Source organism: Microtus pennsylvanicus, chromosome 4 (assembly GCF_037038515.1).
Source record: "Microtus pennsylvanicus isolate mMicPen1 chromosome 4, mMicPen1.hap1, whole genome shotgun sequence".
In the NCBI taxonomy this organism is placed as follows: Eukaryota; Metazoa; Chordata; class Mammalia; order Rodentia; family Cricetidae; genus Microtus; species Microtus pennsylvanicus.
The window spans coordinates 57,613,222-57,633,355 of NC_134582.1; the positions used below are offsets into that span (position 1 = coordinate 57,613,222).

Sequence of the window (20,134 nt, forward strand, 5' to 3'; positions counted from 1 at the left end):
TGACCTTCTCCAGACAGCCACTGGTCTATCATCAGGGAAGGCCACTTTTGCAACCATCAAGCCCTTTCAGGTGACTTTAAAAAGCAAGACTGACATTTTACTAGACAGGGAGTCTAATGGAAAGACTGCAAAGAGGAGAGCTTCTTATCTAAGAACCCGTACGAAGGGGTCCACCACAGCCATGAACAGGGGCTGCTAAAGTGATGGAGATGCAGTCTCTCCCAGACTGACAGTCACTTGCGATGCCCAGACACGGTGCTCTTGGGCTTCTTGAGAACAGGCCAGTGTTCTGGGATGCCGTGCCTGCCAAGAGTGTACATAAGGCAGTCTTTCCTCTGTATTCAGCGTTCTCCTCCCCTTTAGTCAACCCTGTGTCCTTTTAATAACTAGGGTTTCCATCCTTCAGGTCTCTGCTTGTGCTGTCTCATCCCCTGGAGGCCACAGTGCCTTGAACATTTCCTCAGAGGCTGTACGAACCACACCAACGTGATGACACTGGATGCTTCTTCTTGCATGGGGCATAATTTCAGGGACGCTGGAGCTGCATCTATCTCATTTGCCACTGACAAGTGCAGCTCCCGACCTGGCCGCATTCTGTGCACTATCGGAGTTGCTAGGTACCCAGCAGAGGCAGTGAGTCAGCAATGACACCCAGGCAGGTTTGAGGCACTGATGCCAATGTCAAAGTCTGGCTGCAAGAGCCAACATGAACGAAACCATTTGGGCGTCAGCCTGCCAGCTGGGCTCTTCTGATGTTTCCTTTCCAGGCCCCCTTTGTACGTTACAGTGTGGGGCTCCTTCCATGTGGAATCTGGCCAATCCACTGAGAGAGTGAGTGTGGCCAGCTGATGCCGAAATGGGGTAGGAGCCAGGTAGTTGGTGCTGGGCTGCCACTAGCCTCTTGAGGACCACAGAAAGGTCTTCCTAAGAGAGTACATATATACTCTCCAGGTCAGGCAGTTCTTCCTAAGGAGGTCATCAAAAGATAACTAAGCTCAAGTCACTAGGTAGTCATGCCCTCACATTCTGACATCAGTTTAAAAAGAAAAACATACAAAAGAGGCAGAAGGTTGGTAAAGCTTGTCAACACAGAGCCACCACTAACTACGACTGCAGGACCAGACCAAACGTAAATTTGAAACAAACTTAATTGTTAGATAAATAGGAGAGGGGAATGGTAAGCCGATCTACAGGTGATGGAGGCTGGGGTGACATGATCTACATGTCATAGGAGAGAGGCCAGAGCTGGTGGCAGAGTGGCTACAGCCACACAGCCTCTCAGAAAAACTGTCTTTTCTTTGTGGAAACACATCCTTGCTGTGGACAGAGGCCAGCAGACCTCTCTGAGGGTCCGATTCTCCAAGCCCATGGGCTCAGCCTTAAAATAATGCTGGTTTCTTGGGTCTTATAGAGGTCAGTTGATACCCAGAAACCAGGTCTTTCATGCTGGCCTACATGAACATCTATCTCTTAGGGATCCCTGAGGTGAGAAAGAGGAAAACATGAGAATCAGACTTGGGGTGTCAGTTGCTCCACCACACACACACGCACACGCACAGTTCTGATTAGGTTGTTCTGAGAGAAGCAAACAGAGAGAAATCAATGACAAGTGAGGACGAAGCACTGAGGGACAAACAGGGAGAAAGTAACGAATGAGGACATCTTATTCTTTAGCATCTTCTCATACATCAGAGTGTTACACGGAAAGCTTCCTTCAGAAGGATGCATAGCAAGTACACTAGCACCTCACGTGACACACTGACAGGGACACACTTACCCTCACACAGCTCAAACACCCAGAGAGCTGTGACAGGTAAAGGAGGTGAACGCAACCTGTGGCTTCCACACTCACTGACATGAACTCCCTGGCATCTACACTTTTTTCCGGAGTACGGAGGAGTAGGCAGTCTCCTCAAGCTCTCCACATCCCCTGTCAGCTCAGAACAGTTTCTGTTCCCTTATTAGACATGCCTCTTTCTTCTTCCTTCAAAGAACTACACTCTAAAGTGTATCTAACTTCTAGGGCCAGGTATTTTTTTCTTACTTACTGGGACCAATCATCCTAAGGATGTTATCAAGAAAACATAGTTATCAATACCTGTAAAGTTGCCAGGTGGTGGCACATGCCTTTAATCCCAGCACTTGGGAGGCAGAGGCAGGCGGATCTCTGTGAGCAAGAGCGAGTTATAGGACAAGATCCAAAGCTACAGAGAAAAACCAAAAAGAAAAAAAAATCTGCAAAATTAGTGTTGGTGTAAGACATTCATGTAAATTACAATTGTTTTTCCATCTCCTCAAGTAACCCAGGCCATGTCTAGTGTCTGATCCTGGCTTTAGAGATGAAGGTCCTCAATGGCTATTCTTAGCAACCCAAAGACTCAACTCCACCAGAGATTCTGTTTCTGTGTCTTCCCAGGTCTCATGCTTCAAGGATGAACACGTGGAAAACACTGGCATCGTGGCTTTTAAAGGCAAGGCAGCCACTCTGGCTACAATTCAGATACAGCTTTTTCCTTACAGCTATCAAACACTTGAATTTCTTTCAAGCTGCGTTTGATGATGTCCTGAGACCACAATTAGCAGAAGCCCTGTTTTCTACGCAATTGTTCTGCCCTTAAGCTTTTCTCCTCCCCCTTAATTTTCCCTTTCAAAATAAAAAGGGGTTTCAGAAGGAGAGGAGAATGGACATAAACTCTGCTCGAGTCCCTGTAATTCTCAAAAATGTCCCCACTGGAGACGGACGTGATTCACAATGCCTGACTTTGAGCGGTCCCATCTTAATTAATGCTTTTAGGATTGGGGCATACCTATGATTCTAAGGGATTTTAACCATCGCTGTGAGAAGGAGTGAGAGGTCTGACTCAGGGCCTGGGGGAAGCCCGAGCATCACTGTGTCTAATGTCTGTAATTAGACACCAATGTCCTGCTTGATGTGTGTGGAAAGGCTGCCTTTTGGAGCAAGGAGGCTGAATAGGTTCAGAAGGGAAACAGATGAAAGCGGTGGAGTCGTCTCTGCCCTTCCCAGCCAGGACTGCAACTCTATTAGACGCTATTAGAACTGGAAATGTCTCATAACTCGTACTACTTTCGCCCAAATCATAAACTGAGGGGAGCTAACTACACATCAGAACCTTGACAAGGACCATGTCCATGTTAACACCAATGTATGGACACACACACACACACACACCCCTGCGCACAAAGCTCCCTCCTCCTCACTTTGAGAGACTGGCTCCACCCCCACAATCTTCATTCACTTAAACCCCACAGGACAACTGAAGCACAGCAGGACGATAACACACCACAAATGCATTGATCAGTCATTCCTGGACTGGACGACTCTGACCTCGCTTCCTCTTCCCCTTCACCTTGTCTTTTACTTGTGATAATGAACTTGTTTTACATTCAAACAAAAGGCGGAGGGAGCAGTTGGGCTACTCTGTTGAGAGAAGCCCCATGGGTGCAGGAAGGCCTTCCCTGTGATTACCAGAGCCATCCGCAGAGACAAGCAACTCTGTACGATACTGATTTCTACAAATCCAAGCTCTAAAGAATTTGTCTTTTCTTTCAAAAATGGCAGCATCCCTTTACTTGGTAGACCGCCATTAATTTTACTTTGAGAGGGGGAGAAACGTCACCATCTCAGTGGTGGCCAGCGTTCAATCCCAAGGGAACTTTAGCAGGGTTCCAGGGGACCCCTCAGTCACGAGTCCATCGACAGCCTGCAAGCAACAATTAATCCCGAGCCCTTTGGGCTCTGTCTCCACTAACACGGCCTACGGCAAAACCTGGCTGCCTCCCCTTCCAGCTCAATACCAGCCTGTAAGAGAGCAGCTCACAGAGAATGAACCTCCCTGACCTATGGGGATAAAGACCTGGCATGACACTAGGCGTCCCTCAGCTCATCTTGGGGTGACAGCAGGATCTGGCACTTACTAGCAGAGCCCTGTGGCCCCATGGGTCTAAAGAACCCTGGACCTGGGCTTGCTAAGTTGGATGACTGACTGCCACCTTAGACAGGAAGAACAGTGTAGTGTCCAAGGTTGGGAGGAGGACCTGGGAAGAACACAGAACACTCGGGGATGTAGAGAGCTGGCTCGGTGGTTAGGAGTGCTTGCTGCCTTTGCAGAGGGCCAGGCTCCCAGCACTTACATCAAGAGGCTCATTACCACCTGCAATTCTAGGTCCAGTGAGATGTCATCCTCTTTTGGTCCCCCAAGGCACCTGCATGCATATGGTGTGCTTAAACTCATGCAAACACACACACACACACACACACACACACACACACACACACAACAAACAAATATCTTTAAAACATAAGAAACTTCCCCCCCCCCCCCCAAGATAGAGCTTCTCTGTGTAGCCCTGGCTGTCCTGGAACTCATGGGGTAGACCAGGCTAGACTAGAAATCATAGTCACCTGTCTCTGCCTCTCAGGTGCTGAGGTTCTGGCTTAAAACATGGGACACTGTTACCCCAAAGGCTAGCACACAGCACTTACTCTGTTTTTACTACCATTTCTCAGCAAATGAGATCTGACCCGACAAAGCATTCAAATGGACTGGATTCCTGTTCTGGACACTGGCAAACCAAAGCAGCAGTGCTGAAAGGAGAGACTGACTCATTTCTACCCAACCCCCATACCCATCAGTGAAATGCAAGGCACAGGATGCCCCTCCTCTAGGTATTCTCTGACTGCATGGAAACCAAGGTACTACAGTGTAAGCCTGCTCTTAAATTACCTCCATCCATCCATTTGTCCGTCCGCCCGTCCATCTAGCCGTCCATCCATCCATCCATCCATCCATCCATCCATCCATCCATCCATCCACCAAGCCAGCCACCTACCCACCCATCCATCCATCCATCCATGCAACAAACATTTATTGAACTGGGTGGCTAATGGATTTTACACAGGCCCTTGGCCTTCTGTAGTCTTAGGTCTTCTCTTAGACACGCAAGGCTTCCACAGGCCGCCAGAGCTGTGTCTGCTCAGTTCACTGGTGCTCAAGACCTCTGTGCACCAGCAGGGCAACAAAAGCCATCAGTCGTGTGTGTGTGTGTGTGTGTGTGTGTGTTGGGAAGGGGGAGCAGACACCTTGTATTAAAAGTTTCACTGCTATGAGGGTATGTGCCTAGTCTTATTGCATCTTGTTATGCCATGTCCGATTGATATCATGGGAGCCTTTATGGAAGAGAAACAGAGGAGTAGATCTGAGGGACAGCAAAGGTGAAGCGGAAATGGAAGGAGTGGAGAGAGGGAAACTGCAGTTCAGATGTAATATGGAGGAAGAATTAAAAAAATAAACCTTCACCCCTCACAGAGGCTAATGGCTCTTAGAACTTTCAATTTACAGCATCCAGGATCCCCACAAAGGACACAGAGGAGGCAGGAGTCACCTGTGTTCCTCAGGACCTCAACAAAAGGGTAAGATTTAAACCAGAGGATGACGGAAGCAAGGGATGTGGCCATCTGACCAGGCGGGGAGAGAACAAGCTGTATGGAGGCCGAATGCATGTACGCTCTTGCCTCACCAGCGCTGGGCAAGATCAGGTTGCTGTGGTAGAGAATACACAGCACAGAGATCTAGAGACACTAGAGGGTGGGCGCCCAGCTCCTCTCTGGCTTCTGCCTGGATCCTGGGCAGAAAGACACGTCTAGTGCTGGCTTTCAAAGGTCACCTTTCTGCTCTCAGAACAGACTCCGAGGGCAGGCCCACAAAGGGCCAATAAGGGGAAGGTCACTGCATCGTTTCTTTGGGCACTGTGCATCATGGATTTTGCTTTGTTCTGGGCAGTGTTTGAGATGCTATAGTTTAAAAACCTTATTCTACACCATTTACCCCAGTCTCCAGGTGCCCATTTTTACACAATCTGTATTTTGTGTAATGTTAATGTTAACGGAAACATTCTTAGAGGGCCAGCACGTGCTATTGATTCCAAGAGGAGAGCCGAAGGGAAGCCAGGCCTTGGAGCTGAGAGTCAACCACTCCCAGGCACTGCTGTGGGGTCACTGGACAACATGACAAACGGCTCTGCCCTGGGAAAGCCTACCATAGAGGCTCCCTGAGAAGCAGGCAGCCTCGCCAGCCACTGAGGGTGTGGCTGCCGTGGAGGAGTAAGCAGTGGCTGAGGACCCCTCAGGAACCCCTCCCCCAGCTGGCCAGCCTGCACAAAGCAGTCCCTGGGACAGATGGAGCTCAGGGAGCATGCCCAAGGAGAGCGTTTCCATACTGCAGCGGCTGCCCTGCTCACTGTCCCCGCTCGGGATGCTGTGCTTTATTTTTAGGTACCATGTGATTCTCCGGTATTTTCCAAGCTCTGCCTGACTCACTTTGGTTTCAGAGAATTTCTCATAAGAGGAAAGAAAAAAAAATGCATGAAAGTGCTTCATTTCTTGAAATGGCTCAGGTTTTTAAAAAACCATAACTTTTTAAATGGCCGTTTCAACGTGGAATGTATATTTTGCAATAAACTGCTGACGTTCCATGCTTCTCACACCTTGGTAGGAGATTAATTCAGCCTTCAAACATATTACATGCCAAACCCAATCACCATCTTAGTTTAAAATTATATTTTTCAACTGCCCTCAGAGTAATAAAAACAGTGGGGCTCCTTTTACCCCAATAAATGGTTCCCACATCCCATCTCGACACTAGTTGACAGCAGCAGCCCCTTGCCTGTTTTCTACCGTACCAGGGAAGGGAATGGCTGATGGAGCGAGCAGACTGAGCCAGTCCACAGAGAATAAAGACACATAGGCGTTGCCATGACGACACCATCGTGGGCGCCACTGTACTGCTGGAAGCTCATAAAGTAAGATGGCTGTTTCTGGGTACCTCTGTTCTTAGCTACTTAGGATGTGCTGCCCTTTAGTTTCAGTCTGAGTCCCTGATGGCATGCACCGTTCCTTTTCTGATGGTGGCGAGCCCGTGGAGTTCCAATAATACAATCTTATCGGGACTTCCCAGAAAAGAGTCAGAGCTCAGGAAGCGAGAGGATGGGCAGAGCACACTTCAGCTACCTGGTCTCTATTCATCGCATCTGGCTTCTGTACCAGGGTTTGCTGCTTCTTCCAACCAACCACACGTTCACATTAATCCTTCCATTTCCCTTCACTTCTCGTACCCCACTGTGTTAACTATGCCTCTCTGAAGTACCAACAGCACACAGTGCAACCACCTTCTCAGGCTGCCGTTTTCTCTTCTCCACAGCTGGCTAGGATATACGGAAGCATGGCCCTTCTACATATGCTCTCATGAGGCAGAGCAGACACTGCCTCAGCCTTCCAATGGTTACCAACAGGTCGGCAACATTAGAAATGATGAGTTCTGTAAACCTCTGTGACAAACAGTCTTGAACACGACACCCATTCCAACGATCTCTGTCTGCTGGTGCTTACACATTTGTATAACTCATCCTAGAACACACAGGAGTGGTGACCAAGCGTCTATGGCATAAGTGACAGGAAGGCACTACTCTCACCTTTGGTCGCTATATTTAGGACTCTTGCTAGTAGAAACACTAGGCAGATTTTCCTCCTGCTCACAAAGAAGTGGCTGCCACAGAGCAATTATTTTGGTGGAAAGGCCCATATGGAATGATGCAAATGACTTCCAATCAGAGTGGCCTATGAGAAGAAGGCAGGGAAACTCAGCTCTGTAGATGCAAGAAGCAATTATGGCGACTCTTGCCCCAGGGAGCCTCTGATGAGAGCCTAGCCCCATAGTTACTGGGTTGCTGCCTGAGGACTCCGTATCAGAGGAACAAGCTGAGCTGTTTTGCATGTATGTTTGTATGTATGTATGTATATTTGGCAGATCTGTCCTCTTGGGCAGAATTACCTGCCAATTTTGTTTATGGGCTTATTCTTTACTTCAGAGATGTATTTGAATGGGGAGAACTTAGAAATGAGAAATAAACATCTAGGAACAAGTGACTTAACATTTCCTGCATTTATTAACATGATAAAATACAATGCCTCTTCTTACTCAAAATGACTGCAGAGATAAATGGGGATAGTTTAGACTTAAAAATGTGAGTGGAGCCCAAGGCAGAATATAGAGCCCAAGGCTGTGTCTGTGAATCCAAGAGAACAAGTCCAATGAGGAGCAAGGGTTCTGGAAATCAGGGTCACACCTCAGATCTTGTGTCCCTCACTTTGCCTAAGTGACGGTGGCAAGTTACTGCGGCTCTGGTTCCAGTTTCCTAGATGCTACAGAGAGGCTGATATTAACATGCATCTGTTGGGCTGCTGTGCTGCTAAACTAAATAGAGCACTCAGCGCAGGGGGTGCTCACTGTGCAAGACCCATGGATATGCAGGTAGTGGGGGTACTCACTGTGCAAGACCCATGGATACACAGGTAGTGGGGGTGCTCGCTGTGCAAGACCCATGGATACACAGGTAGTGGGGGTGCTCGCTGTGCAAGACCCATGGATACACAGGTAGTGGGGGTACTCACTGTGCAAGACCCATGGATACACAGGTAGTGGGGGTGCTCGCTGTGCAAGACCCATGGATACACAGGTAGTGGGGGTACTCGCTGTGCACTGTGCAAGACCCATGGATACGCAGGTAGTGGGGGTGCTCGCTGTGCAAGACCCATGGATATGCAGGTAGTGGGGGTGCTCACTGTGCACTGTGCAAGACCCATGGATACGCAGGTAGTGGGGGTGCTCGCTGTGCAAGACCCATGGATATGCAGGTAGTGGGGGTGCTCGCTGTGCAAGACCCATGGATACGCAGGTAGTGGGGGTGCTCACTGTGCACTGTGCAAGACCCATGGATACGCAGGTAGTGGGGGTGCTCGCTGTGCAAGACCCATGGATATGCAGGTAGTGGGGGTGCTCACTGTGCAAGACCCATGGATACACAGGTAGTGGGGGTGCTCACTGTGCAAGACCCATGGATACGCAGGTAGTGGGGGTACTCGCTGTGCAAGACCCATGGATACACAGGTAGTGGGGGTGCTCACTGTGCAAGACCCATGGATACACAGGTAGTGGGGGTGCTCACTGTGCAAGACCCATGGATACACAGGTAGTGGGGGTGCTCACTGTGCAAGACCCATGGATACGCAGGTAGTGGGGGTACTCGCTGTGCAAGACCCATGGATACACAGGTAGTGGGGGTGCTCGCTGTGCAAGACCCATGGATACGCAGGTAGTGGGGGTGCTCACTGTGCAAGACCCATGGATACGCAGGTAGTGGGGGTACTCGCTGTGCAAGACCCATGGATACACAGGTAGTGGGGGTGCTCACTGTGCAAGACCCATGGATACGCAGGTAGTGGGGGTGCTCACTGTGCACTGTGCAAGACCCATGGATACGCAGGTAGTGGGGGTGCTCACTGTGCAAGACCCATGGATATGCATGTTCTTTCTATTTTGTAAATACTTTTCTAAAGTTCAAGGAAAAAAGTTTGCTTCATAGTAAACTGAGATTTGAAGAGTTATAGGACAACAGTGCTATAGCATTTTAGAACTTCTGGTCCTCAGGTTTCAAAAAAAATCTAGTTTTAAAGAAAACTATGTAAATAAATTTGGTTCAAGAAAGCCAGATAATTACAAAACACAAACTGAATTAATTCACAGCATCAGACACCACTAGGTGATCTTGTTTGACACTCCCGAGTTCTCGTTTCTCACGTCTGATAGTCTAAACTCACGGTTATCCTGAAGTGTGGTCTTGTTTCTCACGTCTGATGTCTAAACTCACGGTTATCCTGAAGTGTGGTCTTGTTTCTCACGTCTGATGTCTAAACTCACAGTTATCCTGAAGTGTGGTCTGGCAGAGTTTTACTCACATCTTATGCTGCAGTTTTGTGACCATTACAGGTAGATGCCATGTTGTAAAACCTTGTCACCCATCCCTGCACCCTCATGTTTAAACGCACCGTCAATATGACAGTCCTAAGAGTCGAGGCCTTTCGGAGGCGAAGACGTCACAAGGGCAGAGACCAAAGGACGGAAGCAGTATTCTCAGAAAAAAAGCTCACTCAAACGGGTTTGCCTTGGGAACCACCGCTCATCTCAGGACACAGGGGAAGGGGTCGTCTATGGAGAATGCTGGTGGGAAGCAGGCTTTATCTCACACCAAATCTACAGCACTTTGCTTTGGCCTTACTGGCCCTCCTGTCTGCAAGGAATACATTTCTGTTATAAGCTGAGTTAATGCTACTTAACTATAGAAACAAACACAGACACTAGAAAAATACAGGCTTGGTTAGCTTTTAAGAAGAAATAATGCCTAGTGGTATGTCTTAGTCATCTCTGATGTGATCTGTGTTTAATGGAAAGCACACTACTGATTTCCCCCTTTCTAACAGAGAGTAGGGGATTCCCTCTAGGAATTTAATTAGCTGAGCCATTAGAGTGTTTCTTTTCACTTCTTTTCTCCAGGCCTTTACATGGCTAAGGAACAACCACATGCAGCTTAGCAATGTAACAGTGCCTTACTGTGAGCAGGCCAATGGAATAGCGTGGCGGCAAGGGGCGGGACTTGAGTGAACTATATTAAGTCTATACATAATGAGGGCTCATGACAGCTATGGGACGAGATGTTCATAGTCTGACTTAGAGAGACAGGAAAGGTGAGGAACAAAAACAAATCCTGGTAGAACCACACCCAGGCATCACAGTTAAAAACAAAACCAAAGAGAAGAAAAGCTTGGGGGCAGGTCGTGCACTCATGTTTGGAGCCAGAGCGTCATTAAACTACTTGACAGTGTGATTTGTCTAGTGAAAACACTGGGAATGAAGCCACAATAAAGACCTTTACAGAAGAAAGCAGAGCTAAGTGGTATTTTACCACACGGCCTGTCACTGTAAGAAATGTTAAATGTTCTTCACTTTAAAGACTATGCGTAGAACTCGAATGTTCAGAAACGAAACTGAAGTGGGAAAATATAAAACTAAACTTTTTAGTAACAGAGGAAGAAACAGGAAACTAGAAATAATTTGGTAGATCTAAATCAGGAAAAGTTAGTAGTTACACTAAATATAAACGGGCTGGTCACTCTAAAAGGCAGAGACTACCAAAATGAGTCAAAAGGCAGGGCCCAATCACATAGTGGTTAAAGACACACTTTACATATAAAGACAGATAGGTGGGTATGCGCCTTATTAAAAAGAAAGATACAGCATTCAAAGTGTAAATATAAAAAAGCAGTAGTGGCTATATTATTATTATCATCTTTAAGACAGCGTAGTTTCAAAAACATAAGTTCAGTCAATAGGATGACTTAATCATAAACACATATATACTAATAAAAGAGCCTTCACAAGCTGAGCAGTGGTGGTGCACACCTTTAATCCCAGGACTCAAGAAGCAGAGGCAGGCAGATCTCTGTGAGTTCAAGGCCAGCCTGGTCTACAGGAGCTAGTTCCAGGACAGCCAGGGTTGTTACATGGAGAAACCCTGTCTCAAAAAAACAAAAACAAAAAAAAAAACAAAAAAAAAAAGCCTTCAAAGCCAGAAACAATTAAAAGGAGGAACAGATAATTTCATAATCAATGTAGAAAGACTAAAAATCATTTTGCAACAATTATTTGAGCTAGGGAAGCCACAGATAATCTGCAGCACACGGTCAAACACCTTGGCTTGACATATTTGCCAAGCACTGCTCAAATGAAGAGCATCTGCATACATTCTTCTTAGAGGGATGTGATGCTTTAACTGAAAGGGGCACTGTGACTGTTGGGTTTCATTACCTTTCTTAAGAAACAAAACATAAAACTCAAGGAAGTAAAAGCAACTTTTTTTTCCCCAAAGGTGAGAAGTAATATCTGTTTAGATTTTAGATGCTCAACCAGTGCTTGTATACTGCCAAGCAAATAAACAGTCACGTTTTAAGATTGCACGAACAGAACAGCCTGGAGTGACTGAATGGGAGTAGTCAATGTTCAAGACAGTTCCTTTAAAATACCATTAGAATTTACTGAAGTCTACGTCTGTGGACTCGATGAGTATTATTCCGACACCTCACGGACTCTGCCTAGCTACCTTCTGTTTTGAAATCACTTTTTCCAGCATCTCTCCTAACCCGATTTTAAGGCTGACACACTGGTCTCTAAGGAAGAGAGAAAGCTCAATTCCCATAGCAACTCTAAATCCATCGCACGCATTTATATTTGGAGTCTGATTTAAATACATTAGCGAATGGGAATCTGCAATGTGTCTCAGTTGCTATGGAAACCATAACGTTGAATTTCCTTTTAAGTTTTGTAAGTCTTCGCACATTAAAAAAAAAAAAAAGCCTACCTCCCCAGACAGCTATCGAATTGCAGGTAGGATCAGAGCAATTACACTTAGAAACATCACGTTTCATGATGATGTACACACTTAACAGACAGCTGTCAGTGTGACACGTGCATTTAAACACGGCTATGGAGGGTAGGCCAAATCTATTGAAAACACGACTTCTCAAAATGGAGTCAGAATTGCTATTACCTGACAGCGATTCATTCTAATGACACGTGTTTATATTACAGCCGATTATAGTAGAGGTAAGCTGCCCACTTAGACAGATATCAACCAACTCTATGCTTGTGAGTCCTTAGGAGAAAAGGTTTTTTTTTTTTTTGTTTTTAAATCTGCATTGAAACGGCAGAGAAATCTAGCATGCTCTCAGAAAAAAATGCGCTGAATGTGTGGAGAGCATTTATTTTATACAGAAAACCATCTCTGGTGCGAGGCAACACACAGCATGGATCTGGGAAAAGCAGGATTTTCTTTCCCTGCTAGCATAGCCAGTGTCCTCTCAAGTACCACTACGTGGGCATTACACTCCACATCACTTTCCCCCACTCTCATCTGGTCCCTTTGTCACACAAAGCTTTGAAGCTGCCAGGCGTGCAAGTTAAATAAGCCTCAGGCATATCTGTGAGGAGAGATCCAGCCACAGCAAAATTAATCAAGTATTTCAAAGTGCCAGTCCCCATCTTGTTGCCAACTATAGAAGCCATTATTTGCTTCCAAGGATACAGAAAATTAAGAAGAGACCCAGGTTTAGATATGGAAACAGAATAGGGGCTATATGTAACTGACGTATCACCAGACGGGCCACCACCCACTTTATCAACACTTTGATTCATATCAAGTCTTGAACAGAAAAGGCAGACCCGTGGTCTTGGGTGAAGGACAAGTCATGCACTGAAATCACATTATAGAGATTATGGCTCAGAGTTCTGAACAGAATTCTAAGAGAACCCTGAGACATCACACCCACACATGTGAGACTCATGCAACAGCTGGATTTGAAACACACACCCCGGCTCGCATACTCTGGCAAACTTTCCAGCTGAAGCCTTGGAGCTTTCCCTGCTCTTTGTGCTGTGTGTCCTGTCCTAAAAAGTCACGTGCCGGGAGCTGATCTCCTCATGTTCTACTACATGTATGTAATAATTAGTCTCGCGCCGGGAGCTGATCTCCTCATGTTCTACTACATGTATGTAATAATAAGTCACGTGCCGGGAGCTGATCTCCTCATGTTCTACTATATGTATGTAATAATAAGTCACGTGCCGGGAGCTGATCTCCTCATGTTCTACTACATGTATGTAATAATAAGTCACGTGCCGGGAGCTGATCTCCTCATGTTCTACTACATGTATGTAATAATTAGTCTCGTGCCGGGAGCTGATCTCCTCATGTTCTACTACATGTATGTAATAATAAGTCACGTGCCGGGAGCTGATCTCCACATGTTCTACTATATGTATGTAATAATAAGTCACGTGCCGGGAGCTGATCTCCTCATGTTCTACTACATGTATGTAATAATTAGTCTCGTGCCGGGAGCTGATCTCCTCACGTTCTACTACATGTATGTAATAATAAGTCACGTGCCGGGAGCTGATCTCCACATGTTCTACTATATGTATGTAATAATAAGTCACGTGCCGGGAGCTGATCTCCTCATGTTCTACTACATGTATGTAATAATAAGTCACGTGCCGGGAGCTGATCTCCTCATGTTCTACTACATGTATGTAATAATAAGTCACGTGCCGGGAGCTGATCTCCTCATGTTCTACTACATGTATGTAATAATAAGTCACGTGCCGGGAGCTGATCTCCTCATGTTCTACTACATGTATGTAATAATAAGTCATGTGCCGGGAGCTGATCTCCACATGTTCTACTACATGTATGTAATAATAAGTCACGTGCCGGGAGCTGATCTCCTCATGTTCTACTACATGTATGTAATAATTAGTCTCGCGCCGGGAGCTGATCTCCTCATGTTCTACTACATGTATGTAATAATAAGTCACGTGCCGGGAGCTGATCTCCTCATGTTCTACTATATGTATGTAATAATAAGTCACGTGCCGGGAGCTGATCTCCTCATGTTCTACTACATGTATGTAATAATAAGTCACGTGCCGGGAGCTGATCTCCTCATGTTCTACTACATGTATGTAATAATTAGTCTCGTGCCGGGAGCTGATCTCCTCATGTTCTACTACATGTATGTAATAATAAGTCACGTGCTGGGAGCTGATCTCCACATGTTCTACTATATGTATGTAATAATAAGTCACGTGCCGGGAGCTGATCTCCTCATGTTCTATTACATGTATGTAATGATGAAAAAGGCACAGACTCTGGAAACGTCCCTAGAAATCTCGACAAAAGCATGTGAATTCTATAAACAGTCTTTCCAGCACCTCTCCTGACTTTCTGAGAACTTTTGACTTATTTTCTTGGCCATGTTCCCAATATCTGGATGCATGACTTCGTGAAAGTTGGAGCCTCCTGCATTTTTAGGGGCCTTTCTCCCATTATGGTCTTTAAAAACGATATCCCACATGTAATGTATGTCTTGTGATAATTTTGCTCCAATAAAATTTTACTGCCCCACAATGTCTCATATTCAAGACACATTTGATTAAAAGGGGAATGATTAACTTGTCTCCTGAAAAATATCATTCCTCCCTAAATAAAATAAAAAAAATAAACACCATCAAGGCATGGGAGCAGTATCAGAAATCACTACCTTCTATGACACCCCCCCAAAAAATCAAATTTATTAAATGTTGGCTTTAATATGTTTCCCAAGTTTTATCACCTGAGAGGTTAAGCTTTGGGAAACATAGATTTCTCTTTTGGGCTCATGGCATTCTGTCAAAATAGCACAAGTTCCTCTGTGGCTTTTGTGAGAGGATTGGCCAGCACAGCCTAGTTCTGGATGTGAGAGGATTGGCCAGCACAGCCTAGTTTTGGATGGAAGGGTACAAGTGTTAAAAAGGTTGAACAAACAAACGAACAAAAAATAAAGATGCATTATGATTGTGGGAGAAAAGTATTCTGAGATTTTAGTATTAGAATTTCAAAAAAATGCAACAGTTTCAAAGCTACTCTGTCCACCAGAAGCAGCTACAAAAAGAACATTAAGAAGGGAAATAGCAAGGTGCCCTGGGTTCTCACCAGAGTCCTGTCACTTCACATGCCTCCCAAATCCCAGCTAAGGATACGCCATCAATATCGGCTCTACTCGCCACCAGCATCGGCTCTATTCGCCATCAGCTTCGGCTCTACTCGCCATCAGCTTCGGCTCTACTCGCCATCAGCATCGGCTCTACTCGCCATCAGCTTCGGCTCTACTCGCCATCAGCATCGGCTCTACTCGCCATCAGCATCCGCTCTACTCGCCATCAGCTTCGGCTCCACAGCCATCAGCTTCGGCTCTACTCGCCATCAGCATCGGCTCCACAGCCATCAGCTTCGGCTCTACTCGCCATCAGCATCGGCTCCACAGCCATCAGCTTCGGCTCTACTCGCCATCAGCATCGGCTCTACAGCCATCAGCATCGGCTCCACAGCCATCAGCATCGGCTCTACAGCCATCAGCTTCGGCTCCACAGCCATCAGCTTCGGCTCTACTCGCCATCAGCATCGGCTCCACAGCCATCAGCTTCGGCTCTACTCGCCATCAGCATCGGCTCTACAGCCATCAGCTTCGGCTCTACACGCCACCAGCATCGGCTTTATTCCAACTCTTAGCCTGATGAAAGCTGCTGACAAAAGTAGGTTGACCAGCTTGAACTGCATGAAATTTTGTCTCCCAATCTCCTTGTGGCTTAATTTTCATCCCTTCGCTTCTGCTCCAGGAAAATGCATCTTCCCTTTCCCATTAATCCCTTAAACCCGTGTCCTCATCTGCTCCTTCACATTCAGGGTCATGGTCCTCTAGTCTCTACTCTTTCCCTCACCCTTGGCTCATCAGAGATTCTTCTCTGACCTTACAAATCTGGTAATTTTGTGTTGTCCTTAAAGCAAACCCTAAGAACACCGTCCTCCTATCCCTCCTGGATAACAACCAAATGCTTTTTTTTTTAATCAATTGTATCCTTGATGAAGCTGTTAGAGGTAGGATCTTCCTCATGTCCACACCCCACGTGGCCTTGTTCAATTGCTGCAATCCAGACTCCAGTGCCCAGTGTCTCAGGGGACCAGTTCTCCAAAAGATTATTAATCACGCCCTAGGAGTCAGCTTTCTACATACCATTTTCAAGTTTCATTGTACACCATATTTCCACAATTAATATTCATGACCCTCTTTCTAGAAACTTCCTACTGTTTGTTCTGTGAGCTACAGATGAGAGAATTCTTAGAAAATGAGGACAAGGCAACATACTGCAGTTCTGTTTGGAAGAGAAGTGCTGGAGCTGAGGCCAAAAAAATTAGGGTCACAGTATGATTGTGGAAGAAAGAAAAACAGCCTAGGTCTATGCAACTTCCACACTGATGATGATTTGAGGCCTCTTGACTTTCTTGTCTGCGCTCATCTTTTTAAAAGAGGCGTCTTCCCTTCGCGTACGTCTAACCCCCAAAGATTTGTGCTCAGGGCTCTTTATCTATGTGCTCATTCATTCCAAAACTGGACTTGGATACTCACTCAGTGTCTTTTATCCAACTCATTCCTTAATCCAGTCCTTGTCTCATCATTCCATGAATGATTTTCAAGTTGAGCAATCCAGCAAACTCTTCCAGGCTTCATTTTACTTGACTTCTCGCAGAGTTAGAAACTGTAGATCATTCTGCCTCCTTCCTCTGCTTCCCTGAAAACCACCTCTTAGCGTCTTCCAATCTTTTTGGCGTCTTCCATGCATTCCAGGGCAGTGTCTCCTCTACTCACTGGCAACTGTTAGGAATTCCTAAAGGCACTCTCTCCTTTATTGTTCTGTATTTACTTCCAGCTTCAAGGAATGGGAGCACACACACACACACACACACACACACACACACACTCACACACACACGTTATTTAGATCATCTCTTGGAGGTTACAAAGAAACCTGAAACTCGGTATGTTAAATACAATTTCTTGTCAGATCCAGCTCTCTCAGTACTTCCTGAATGACATCCTCACCCTTCCAAGTGTGGGAAACACACCAAAAAGTCACACTTGGCAGCTCACTTGCTCACTCCAGGATCCACCCATTATCAAAACCCAATCCGGTTACTTCCTAAATACCTCCTAGAGGCATGCATTCTTCCTTCCACTGTGTTATTCCACGCGAGGAAGAGCTCATCACAAGACAGGAAGTATACACACTGATCTTGTTATCTCCAACTTTATTTATTTATTTATTTGGATTTTCCAAGACAGGGTTTCTCTGTGTAGCTTTGGAGCCTATCCTTGAACTCACAGAGATCCCTACCTCTGTCTCCTGAGTGCTGGTATTAAAGACGTGTGCTACCACTGCCTGTCCAATTTTCTTTTTCTTTTTAAACAAATATTTCAAAAATTGTTTGAAGAAGTCAGATTTCCAAGGGATACAGGGGCATAGCCATGAATTCAGGCAGAAAAGATGGAAAAGGTTTCTATGTAGTGCGGAAAAGCAAGACCAAAGCTACCTGCAGCTGTAGCACTCATGCCTAGTCCATGCTGACTGGAGTACGGTGGGCAGGAATAAAAAAGAATCTGCATTGTAAGAGCTGAACAACGGGCTCTGCATCTGGCATGGAAAAAGGTTTCTGAGAACATCCCTGTCAATGGTCTAGCAGACAGCTGGCGGTTATAACCAGGACCCCATTTCCCAAGCGCGCACTTTATCTAGTAAAGCTGGCTGTTTATGGCAAGGATATTTCTAAGATATTTTAGAGAATTTTTTTTTAATCCACAAAAAATCAAAAAGAAAACTCCTAAAGTTCTAGGTATGTATCCACAATTATTTTCCTTTTTAGGACAGGAATGCATAATAAACGAAGGCTCCACATTAACACACAAAAGTGACCACTAATTTCCTTTGAGTGCCTATAGAAAATGATCCGCGCTTAACAGTACACGTCAGTGCATATTATGGTCTGCCTTGCCAGCGATTAAGCAGTAAAAATATTTTAATCAAAATCTAAATAGATTACTTAAATTTTTTTAGAAAAAGTAGAGAGAAAACAAAATCTATCCCCAGGGTATTATCTTAACAGCCAGAGACACAGCATATGCGGCTCTGTCTTTTTAATACCTGAAATCAAGATCGTCAGACTCGTGACATATGGGTCACAGAAAGATCAGCATGGACCCAGACAACACGGAACACCATTCAAAGGTAGGAAAATACTGACAGTTGTAGACAGGTACAGGCTGAAGCATGGCAGAGTTGACGTACCTGCCGTGGGGGAGTTTGCGTGGTGAGACTTCTTGGGCAGGTTGAAGATCTGTTCGCCAGGGTCAGGGGGAGGAATTGCATCTTGCCCTTGTCGCGCCTCGACAGGATCATACTCCTTCCCATCATAGTTAGCATCGTAGAATTTCTTAAACCACTGAATAAAATCCAGGTTGTCTTGGAAACGCCCTTTCACCAGCTTCTCCACTGGAATTACCTGCAACGTCAGGACACTACGTAAGTCACGAATCTCAGGTTTCTGTAGAGTGTTGTGCAATTATATCCTAAGAATTGTTTGCAATTCTTTTGTGAACAAAATTTAAGATTTCTTATTTCTGTGCATTTATGTTCATGTGTGTTTTCTTGCTTGTCTGTCTGTGCACCGTGTGTGTAGAGAGCCTGCTGAGGCCAGAAGAGGTCACAGGACCCCTGCAACTGAAGTCACCGATGGCTGTGAGCCACCAGGTGCTGGGGATGAAAACCGAACCAGAGTCCTTGGTAGGAGTAGCAGGTGCTCTTAACCACTGAGCTGTCTCTTTGGCCCATTGCCTGCACTTCCTGACCACTGTTTCTCTCTACCTGTCTTCTCAGCAATATTTTAGAATTGACACAATTTTAACTATTTCAAAAAAATCCAACAGAGTTGCTTGTATTGGAAAATTTAATTCTTCCTGAATAATTAAAAAAGGAATATCCTTAGGCGTCGAGAGGGGGCGACCTGCCAGGTCTGGTGGTAGCACAGCCTGTAATCCCAGTCCTTGAGAGACAGGCAGGATTGTGAGTCTCAGATGGAACTGGGCTAGACAGCGAGGCCTCATCTCAGAAAAGCCAACATACAAAACGAGAAAACAAAACAGGTGACTTCTCTCGTGTGGAGGACATTTATAGTTTAGCAGTCTCCCCACAGAATCTATAGGCCTGGTATGTTGTGCTGTCTCAAACCTGAGCGCTTTCCTACTTCTCTGTAAAACCCTGACAGAGTCATAGTGACATAAATTCTTGTTAGGATTAGAGCTAACAGAACACAGGGTCATGTGGAACAGAGCTCACTGAAATGTAGAGGAACAAGCATCCCAACTAACATAGGGCAGGAGCTAAGGCTCAGGGGAGTGCGGAGACAGAGAAGAAGAGGCTCAATAAGGGGGTTGTGGGAGCATACAAAGAAGGTGCATGCATACGTATCAGCTTTTCAGGGTAACCTTCCACCACAGAGTCAGCCAGGATTCCCTGCCGACTCTCGCAGGAACCTCTGGGATTATGACAAAGCGAGGTGTGTGTGTGTGTGTGTGTGTGTGTGTGTGTGTGTGTGTGTGTGTGCGCGCGCGCATGCGCAGACTTGATTGCTTAACTTATTCAGTGCACCAATATTGTTTTTATTAAGGAAAATGGAATTCTCCCAGCATTCTCCCCACACAGCACAATGAGTAGACTTTACTTCTTCCATCACTGGGTGACAACTGATTGGGAACTATGAGAGTGGCAGAACTAAGCTGTGAGTCAGAATGCAGGCGTGT

The 20,134-nt window shown here is 45.8% G+C and overlaps 1 protein-coding gene across 3 annotated transcripts in view; it reads right to left on the reverse strand.

Moving 5' to 3' along the window:
• Positions 1–20,134, reverse strand: part of Mapre2 (microtubule associated protein RP/EB family member 2) — a 146,287-nt gene that overhangs the window by 17,952 nt on the left and 108,201 nt on the right. For all 3 annotated transcript variants that reach the window (XM_075969189.1, XM_075969188.1, XM_075969187.1), the window contains one exon: positions 18,624–18,837. In XM_075969189.1, the coding sequence (XP_075825304.1) occupies positions 18,624–18,837 (214 nt within the window). The remainder of the gene's footprint in view (positions 1–18,623; positions 18,838–20,134) is intronic.